Below are 9,015 nucleotides of genomic sequence, written 5' to 3'. Positions count from 1 at the left end.
AACGGAATCTTGATAAATTCGAAGATGTCTCAAACGACATGTGCGTTACGTTACGGTGCTGAAAGGACGATCATGGTGGCGAGGCCGCGATGCATTGTGGGAGGTCAGGGTGCATCACAGGTGATCAAATCTTTTCAGCGAATAATAATAGGTACATGAGAAATTTGCATATGTAGTGACTGTTTGCGTAGGTAGAGCGCCATAGACGCGATGCCTCCCGTTAACTTCCTAGAGGAAATATACATTGCGTATATACAGTATTTGTATAGTGTAATTCAACAACCAGAATTAGAAGCCATTACTGCGGTGGCGCAACACTCATGGACAAGTGGTACGCTCATGTTACATGCCCCTTTGACCAATAGGGTGTTACAATGTGCCCAATGTATGCACACCTCAAGCTGCAGAGTGTGCGTGAGTGCGGTGCCATGTTACATGCCCCTTTGACCAATAGGGTGTTACAATGTGCCCACTGTATGCACACCTCAAGCTGCAGAGTGTGTGTGAGTGCGGTGCCACCCCAGTTACAGCGTCTAATCGGATTAGTTTACAAGGACCTGGTAAAGGCATTATGTACTAGCACATGCAGCATGCACACACATGTAAATTTCCACTAAATGCATACAACCCCATATAATTTTAATTTAGTATGTGGTAAACTTCCCAGGGATAACATGGTTTTCATGGGCATTCTTAAGGGGTGAGAAATGAAGTTTGTTATCATGTATTAAAAGAAAATGTTGGACTGGCCACAATGGAATTATTGAAGAATTTAGTTGACTCAATCAACTCACGTGAATGCTTCCATCACAAGATGCAACCAGCCGCTGTGACTCCAAAAACGTTACTGCAAAGACGCTTTTTCTGTGTTTGGAGTATGTGTAACGGCAAACAGATTTACTGGATCCATCACCTTGATTACGAAGTGACCAGACTTTCACAGTCTTATCTTTGCTTGCACTCATGAAGGAGTTCTCATTGTCCATGACATACAATGCCTTGATGCCCCCTGAGTGGCCTGAAAAGAAAGTCATTGAGCTTGCAAAATGACTTTTGATAGCAAAAATCAACAGTGTAGGCCTCAGGTCACAATGTGTGGAGTTGCAGGTGCTTTTGTTATCAATCTATTTTGGGTACAATCATATGTTCTTTTTTACTTATAATGGTATGTCTTACCAACAAACGTCTGCAGCTTGATCTGGTTGAAAGTCAGCATGGAGTTAGGAGAATTTTCTGTTGTAAAGAAAGTAACCCATTTGAGTATTTTCTCCTACTTGTGAATATTTCTGGCAAATTTCAGACTTGTAAAATATGTAATGCCAACCTTTGAAGCTGTGATTTTCCACTGTGTAATCCATATACATGTAGATGTACGGTATATTGCGACATATTTGGACAATACAACCCACTTAAATACATGTACAGCTGCAAGTTCAGAATGTTGTCAGTGAACACATATGGCACATAGCAGGCAACAAAATTCCCTCAGCAGTAGTCGCATCATGGACTGTGTTCCCACTACATCTGGGAAATACAGGATCCAGAAAGAGATGATGTGATGAGACCTGTCACCACACTGCATCTCCCAAGAAATTTCTTGCCAGTCTACCATTTGCAAATGGAATCAGGTACACGTACATGAACAAACGATGTAGTGGGGCAGGCTGCAAGTTGTCACTCAAGCTGAGTGCTGAATATTTACAAACTTTCTCAAGAATCCTGAGCAATGGGCAAGAAAAAGGTGTACTTAGCAATGCATAACTATGCAAGTACATGCAGCTGCAAAAGTGTGAACTTAGCTAGAACACATATACTTGTTCCACATGTGAGGACAAACACACATGATTGATATCTCACCTATTTTGTTGGAATCCAAATATTATGAGGTCAGAAAACTGTGCCCACAACTTTGTCCTAATTTACCTAACAAAAGAAATTGTCCCCTTGATACAGTGAAGGCCTACTCTTCGGCTACTGTTTAAATTTGCCAGACGGGAAACCTAATGTTGTGTGTATGTACGTATGTATGTGGGGGACTGGGTTGACATTTGTCACTTTGTCAAAAACATTGTTATTCCCATGACAAAGTCAAATAAGTGACAAGGAAAGAGACTGTCATGAAAAAAGCTGGTTTGTTAGCAAAATGAATCCTCAACAACCTGGGTTAGAATGGCTACATAGACTTCTTTTGAAAAGATAATGTGATTAGCTATTGCATGTTATCAAGAAGAGACACAGCAAGGACAACAAACACAGTGTGATGAAACAATTTTTGTAAATGCCTAAAATCCACTTGCAGCAAAAGCCCCACTGTGCCCAGATCAGATATACATAGTGGAAAGGCCTCTGTGCACATAAAACACACAGCTTCTGCAGACAAAAAAAAAGCCACTAGTAGCACTGGCCAATGGACATTTGACAGTTCAGTTCAAGATCACCTTCATTAAAACAGCATCTTCAAAAAATTAAGAAACTATAAACGAATGTGTTTTTACCACAGTAGTTTTCCCAGTAGGACAGCCATCCCCCTTTCAACTGTCGTTTACTCTTCCCCATCTTGAAGCTATGGAATCAGTACAAATAAGTACATCAAGCACACACAAATAAGCATTTGGAATATAATTCTGTTTTCCTCTAACATGTATCTGCAACAACTTTACTTTTGCTCAAGACACGTATCTGAATAAATGTAACTACTGTTTATCATTCTGGCTCTAGCTCCATCATCACCCAATAATTTGTGAATTGTTTATCCAAAAGTCTAATCTGGTTTTATGGAATAACGATGGGCATTTTTTTCTTCAAATGAACTCAATCAATAGCATAGCAAATGACACAAGATTGACATTTGGGAAATCAGTATGCAGAACTCAGTATGCTTTTAGTTTAAGATAAATGGGTCACTCTATAAATTAGGGGTTCGATTTTTTTTAGTGTCCCTGTCACATCTGACACATAATTACATAAGTTCAGAACACACTGTCTAACTTCCAAGAGTGATGAATTAATGTAAAATACCTGCCAAACATATAGAAATAGTTTGAAATCAATATTTAGGTGATATTTCCATGTCAAATTTCACAGGTTAGGTGTAACAGGGAGACAAAATGATCACACTTTTGGACCCCGAGTTTACAGAATGACCCAAATGTAATAATATTTGACCATTCATAAAAACTGAACACCACCATCAGTTGAAATAGTATCATTCAGCAATTTCAATGTCTAACTTGTAGATTATCTGCACTGTATGAAGATCTATTTTGTAAAAACTACACATTTTAAGTGCCAAAAATTGAAAACTTCTTGAACCATTTCAAATCAAGCCATTTGGCAAATATAGAAGTGCAAAATAAGTCCAAGAGATACGTGTAGACAGAACGTCCAACTAACAAAAATGAAAACCACCACTGAACAGTTCAACACTTTACCAATGACAGATTTCTTCTTATTTTCACAACTTAGAATCTGTACTGAGACATGACTTATTGTACCTTGGGTTTTGCCGTTTGCTCCTGAGAGGAATGGTAGGTCTGACAGCATTGCTGCTAGTCTCTTCACCTCCACTATCAGAATCACTGCTGTATTTAGCAATGTCAATGCGATTACCAACAACCTGGGCATTCAGTCCACTGCTGACATGTAGGGGATCATCATTCTGGTCTGTTTAATAAATGTTAGATCAAGTACAATCAAGTACAATAGGGCCATTCTCATTTGTAATGTTTGTCTATGGAGCTTGAACTTGAAAACTCAAAAACCTTCTGCAACGAAAAACCAATGAAAAATACAAATATTTGATGTTCATTCAATTTGTGACCAGATTCATTTTGTTTTCAACCCCAGAAAAGCTACAAGAGAAACTGACCCATCACAACCACGAATGACTGCACACTACAACCATGGAAACACAAAGCTTACCAAATGTACATGAAACTTGTTGCAAACGTTTAAATCTCACTCATCAATAAATGCAATGTAACTTGATGTATGAGCTACACTAAGGTAATGAATTTGCTTTCAACTAGTGAAATATTCAGACAACATATGACATAGACAAGCAATAGTGATCTACACACCGGCCTCAAGACATACAGCACAATTACTGCTATCGAAATTAGGCTTGGGCGTTTCCAGCGGCTACCCAGTTTTACAAGTTTTGAAACCGGTTTCAGGTATCGATATTTTACAGAACTGGGTACTCACAAAAGTCTCAATTAAGGCAGTTTCAGTGGGTATGTGATTCCTACCTGCCTTAAAAAAGTAAGATTGGAGCTTGATTTGACTTATTCCAATACCGAATTTAATCACAGAGCGAGGAAACCACTCAAAACCTAACGTAATCTAACCCAAACAGCCTATTAGAAACCCTTGTTGCTGATCGCCTGCTCTCTGATGAGAATTCACTAGATAGACAGCCAATTGTTTAATGTGAGGCCTCTGCAGTTGAACTGCATCCGACAATGGCCCCATACTATAAATTGTAATAATCTTTCTAAGAAAGCGAACCCATGTTCCTTCCTCCATGCCTAAGAAAAAAAAACATTTTCATGTATTTTGCGATGAAAAAAGAGAGCGTACTTCAGCATCGTTTCTAGGATAGAACACAGGATAGACCAGTGACAATATTAGACCATGGCATCTGTGGGGGATGTAATTTTTTACATGCGTTCGTCTGAATGAGTTGATGACTGTTTCTTCCCTGTTAAACGTTCATCTTGTATTAAGCAAGGAAGGAACACAACGACGGCAATGTTACAGCAACTTTATACCACTGTTTGATAAAACATGAGCAGCCAACAAGACTACTGGCGGAAGTGTCACTGGTGTGTTACTTATAATTTCTATGGTTAGTAATCCGTCTTGATCACGGGCTATCAGCAGCCACCTTATTACAACTTGTTTCGGTGGCCCCAGTATGGATAGTTATACAATATATATGTACATTTGGAAATCAATCAAGGGGAATAAAAAAAATCAGCCAATGAAAACGTCAAGACGATACCATGTGTGCTCCATCCGAGGATTCACTGATTAATACTGGGCTGCCTTATATGGGAGGGGGCATATCCAGTGAAAGCAAACACTGAGGAATGCATGCGCAGCTGGAGCATGGAATGGCAACGCTCTCTTTGCAGCTCTTACATGCAGCCCAGATCTGGGTACCACACAAATCCCCGCAAAATGAAATCGATGCATGTATTAAGACAAGTCTAGTAGTGTACAGTGCATGGCCCTCTGAAGCATGGTCGATTGATTGATGCCGCGCTGTTGCCTGCATGGGCGAGGTAGCTGGGCGAGGTAGCTGGGCCAAACCAGCGGTACCGATGCTGTACATACAATGCATGACTCGTACTCAACGTCAGTCAGCACTGCAGTTCACCAAGTACAATCAAGTGCCGCGCGTGCAAGCTACAGAATCAAGCTGACAGTACAAAATATGTTTTGAAAAAATCAAGCAATTTTACCGCATTTGTGACAGCATATAATACACAATAGATGCTACATTGTACCATCCAGAAATAGTTCTCTCTGTGATTCTATACTACAGGTAGACATTCAGACATTCAAAATTACAAATAGAGCATTTTTAAATTCTTGTGTTTTTCTTTAACTTGCCCGGAATCAGTTTCAACTTGGAACCGGGTATTTGTGTGGTACCAGAACCAGTTCCATAAATTTTGGAGCCACCCAAACAATATTCAATAGGGAATTATGATCAAAATTAATAATTGGACCTTATTCATTAGATGTTTCATTCCACAGTTGACTATTTTGTCAAATTAATGCGTGAAATTTTAATTCTGAAGTGACAAAACTTACCCAGAGCTCCAATGTCCACAAACCAAGATGTCTGGCTCTGCTCTATGTCTTCTGTATAAATTAGAATTTTTTGTTCCAACAAATTTGTCGCACAATGACACATTATGCTATAGCTTCTGACAACAAAATGAATCGCCTCCTGGTCTTAGTTTTTAAATGAGGACAAATACTATCATTTCATTACAACAAAAATCAGTTTGAACTCTTTGTTAAGAAGTGGGTTAAAACATAAAACTCCTTGGACGACATCACTTCAATGATCATTTGATGCAGGAATCATGTGACAAATACTCTTCTTAAAGTTTTGCAGATGGTGAAACATATCAAACAAATTTTTCAGCCAATCTCTGAGTCAGAATCAATGGCAGTTATAAAGTTGTGCAAATGAGCACATTGGTATGGGTATGTAACAATCTTATCCATGGATATAAATACTCTCAACCCACTGGAAAAGTGTAACTGATTTAATTCGTAGACGACAATCTTGTACTTCAGTCATTTCTGATGGATGAAACTGAAATGAACCATTTTCTCCCAATCTCATTATAAGTGCCACTCACCTGTCTCACTCTGTCCTGCTGTATTGAAAGTAGCAGCTGCTCTCTGAGTAGCTAGCATTTTCTCATGCTGACTGCTCAATTTCCAGATGAGCTCGTGGTTGTATAAAATACGCTCCATGTGGATGCTACGAAAAATACAATAAATTGAAATAAATCATGCTCACCAGTCACCCTATGAATTTTCAATGGACCTTTCCTTGCCAGTGGCTAGCAAAAATAATGAACAATTCGGCACGTATAAAAATAATATTTCAGAATTTGGGAAATATGCACAGGCACTGAACAAATAAAAAGACCTCCTTTTCAAACACTTATGAGGGTAAATGAGCAATCACTTTCAAACAATTATAAGGGGAAATTAGAAAAGCTGCAACCAAGCACAGTTGAATCTGTGTAAATCAAAGAGCTCTTTGGTAAAATAAAGGCTAATAAGGCCTGTACTTGGACTAGTAGTTTAACAGCGTAAATTGGTCAAAATCAAAAAGACTGGTACATACATCAATACACACAGTTCGAAACTAACCTGATCAAGGAAGGATTTGTATACAATTCAAGGCCTTGTATACTATAAAACTCACCTAAAAATTGTAAATATCTTGAAAAAAATGGAATTCAGATTCTGTCTAGATGTTTGTTGCACATACCTGCCTGTGAGCCGACACAGTGGAATGTAAGCTGTATTTGCCATCTCTGGGCTGAAGGCTTCCCTCAACTCATTCATTATCTCAGGGTCTATACTATGTATATGTACATCCTCAAGGGTATCAGTGTTATCTATGGAACAGCAATTTGTACACTGAGCTAAAATAATCCAGATTAAAAACCTGAAGAGAAACTCACAAATTTCCTAGCAGGAAAGATGTTTAGGATTTTGTAAAGGACAAAAACAGAACACAGTATGTGTTGTACATCTATTTGGAATTACAACAGATCTGTTTTTGCTGAAAGGGTACTCAGTCAGGGGTGGGGATAGGCCAGAGCGAGGGGTGAGTTGGAGATGGTATAAATATATAAAGACAGGAGAGGGGTAAGGGAGAGTGGAGGGGCAGGTTGGGATGTACATGTATACAGTCAGAGGGGAGAGGGAAGTTGGGAATAGTAGACAGTAAGGGTAGGGGTGAGGGGAAAGTGAGGTATGAGTTGGGGATATTGTGCCTTCAGGGAAGGAGAAGGGGACAGTGAAGGATGAGTTGGGATATTGTGCCTTCAGGGAAGGAGAAGGGGACAGTGAAGGGTGAGTTGGGGATATTGTGCCTTCAGGGAAGGAGAAGGGGCCAGTGAAGGGTGAGTTGGGGATATTGTGCCTTCAGGGAAGGAGAAGGGGACAGTGAAGGGTGAGTTGGGGATATTGTGCCTTCAGGGAAGGAGAAGGGGACAGTGAAGGGTGAGTTGGGGATATTGTACCCTCAGGGAAGAAGGGGACAGTGAAGGGTGAGTTGGGGATATTGTACCCTCAGGGAAGAAGGGGACAGTGAAGGGTGAGTTGGGGAGGTTATACAGGGGTGAGTAGGGGGTGATTGAGGGGGAGTGAGGAGGGAGACTAAGACAGAATTTTGGGGGGGTTGGTTTTTTGAGGCGGGGTCTTTCGCTGTAAGATTGACTAAAGGAATGGCAGTCTTGTGTGAACACTCTTAAATACATTGATCCACAGTACACTTTCCTTCCAAAAGAACTGAACTGCAAACAGTAAAGGCGCCTTTCCATATGTATGTTTTTGGGTGTGTTGTGTACAGGAAGTGTTCATGCTTTCACAGGCACAAAAATAAACTTCATTAACATCAACCCCGTGTGCATCGCGTTCAGCCGTCAAAATTGCCCCAAGGGCGATTTTGATGGATACGCAACGATTGGCACAAGTGTTGACGCGCATATGGAAAGGCACCTTGACAGTCAAGTCACAACGCAAAACAGTTGCACAATGAGCTAAGATCATAATGTGATATTTCTTAGCAACTCTCCCCAAAATTTACCAGAAAGAAGAAATAACAAATAGTAAGGTCAACTATGCTTCCTTGTTTCTGAGCGGCTACATACCAGAGACACGACTTGAGAGGGCAGGTGGTGATCGGGCTGCTTCCCCACGGAGATATTCAAGCTTGGTAGGTGTGCCAATCTTATACTGGTTGGTTTGAGAGTCCACTTTGATTTCACAGTACATATCTTCACTGTCTGTGCTTCGAGAAAACTGATGACTGTGTTGACGCTCATAATCTAATTTAGGTAAGGACAAAGTATTAAACCATGCAATGTAATTATGTTTTGATTTGCCTTAAAACTTGGCATTTTTATAGCCATAAACGTCTGTTCGGATTATTTGGAACTCAGTCATGAAGATTTCAGGAATTCATAAAACTACATGTAACTCCATTTTCTAACAGAACGTTTTAATGTTTTCAAAAATTTTTAGGTTTTAATTCTTGAGTTTGTAGGGATTCAGTGAAATACTAGTTTCAATATGAATGTCACCAGCTCATGCATGTGGAAGCCACTACACATGGCAATTAACACACAACGCAGCATGAATTATTTATGGCGGTTTCTTTCACAAGTTAGGGTGTATGTATATTTAATTTTTTTCACATTCAGTGAATATTGCCTCTCTGTTTTGCCTTAAAACTTGGCATTTTCTTAG

General features: G+C 39.7%; 1 protein-coding gene across 6 annotated transcripts in view; it reads right to left on the bottom strand.

Moving 5' to 3' along the window:
- Positions 1-80: 80 nt before the first annotated feature.
- The window catches only part of LOC147795255 (WD repeat-containing protein 81-like), a 43,462-nt gene continuing 34,527 nt past the window's right edge, over positions 81-9,015 (bottom strand). For 4 of the 6 annotated variants that reach the window (XM_087132143.1, XM_087132141.1, XM_087132142.1 and 1 more), the window contains exons 16-23: positions 8,418-8,594; positions 7,028-7,157; positions 6,384-6,508; positions 5,824-5,874; positions 3,495-3,663; positions 2,496-2,563; positions 1,177-1,233; positions 81-1,018 (exon numbers count right to left, since the gene is read on the bottom strand). In XM_087132143.1, coding sequence (XP_086988269.1) covers positions 786-1,018; positions 1,177-1,233; positions 2,496-2,563; positions 3,495-3,663; positions 5,824-5,874; positions 6,384-6,508; positions 7,028-7,157; positions 8,418-8,594 — 1,010 coding nt within the window. In that variant the 3' untranslated portion in view covers positions 81-785. The remainder of the gene's footprint in view (positions 1,019-1,176; positions 1,234-2,495; positions 2,564-3,494; positions 3,664-5,823; positions 5,875-6,383; positions 6,509-7,027; positions 7,158-8,417; positions 8,595-9,015) is intronic. The other 2 variants (XM_087132144.1, XM_087132145.1) reach the window with 2 other exon arrangements.

This window comes from Acanthaster planci, unplaced genomic scaffold (genome assembly GCF_054643075.1).
Source record: "Acanthaster planci isolate LZ-2023a unplaced genomic scaffold, COTS_SCS Contig100, whole genome shotgun sequence".
NCBI classification, from domain to species: Eukaryota; Metazoa; Echinodermata; class Asteroidea; order Valvatida; family Acanthasteridae; genus Acanthaster; species Acanthaster planci.
This window is presented reverse-complemented; position numbering and strand designations above follow the sequence as displayed.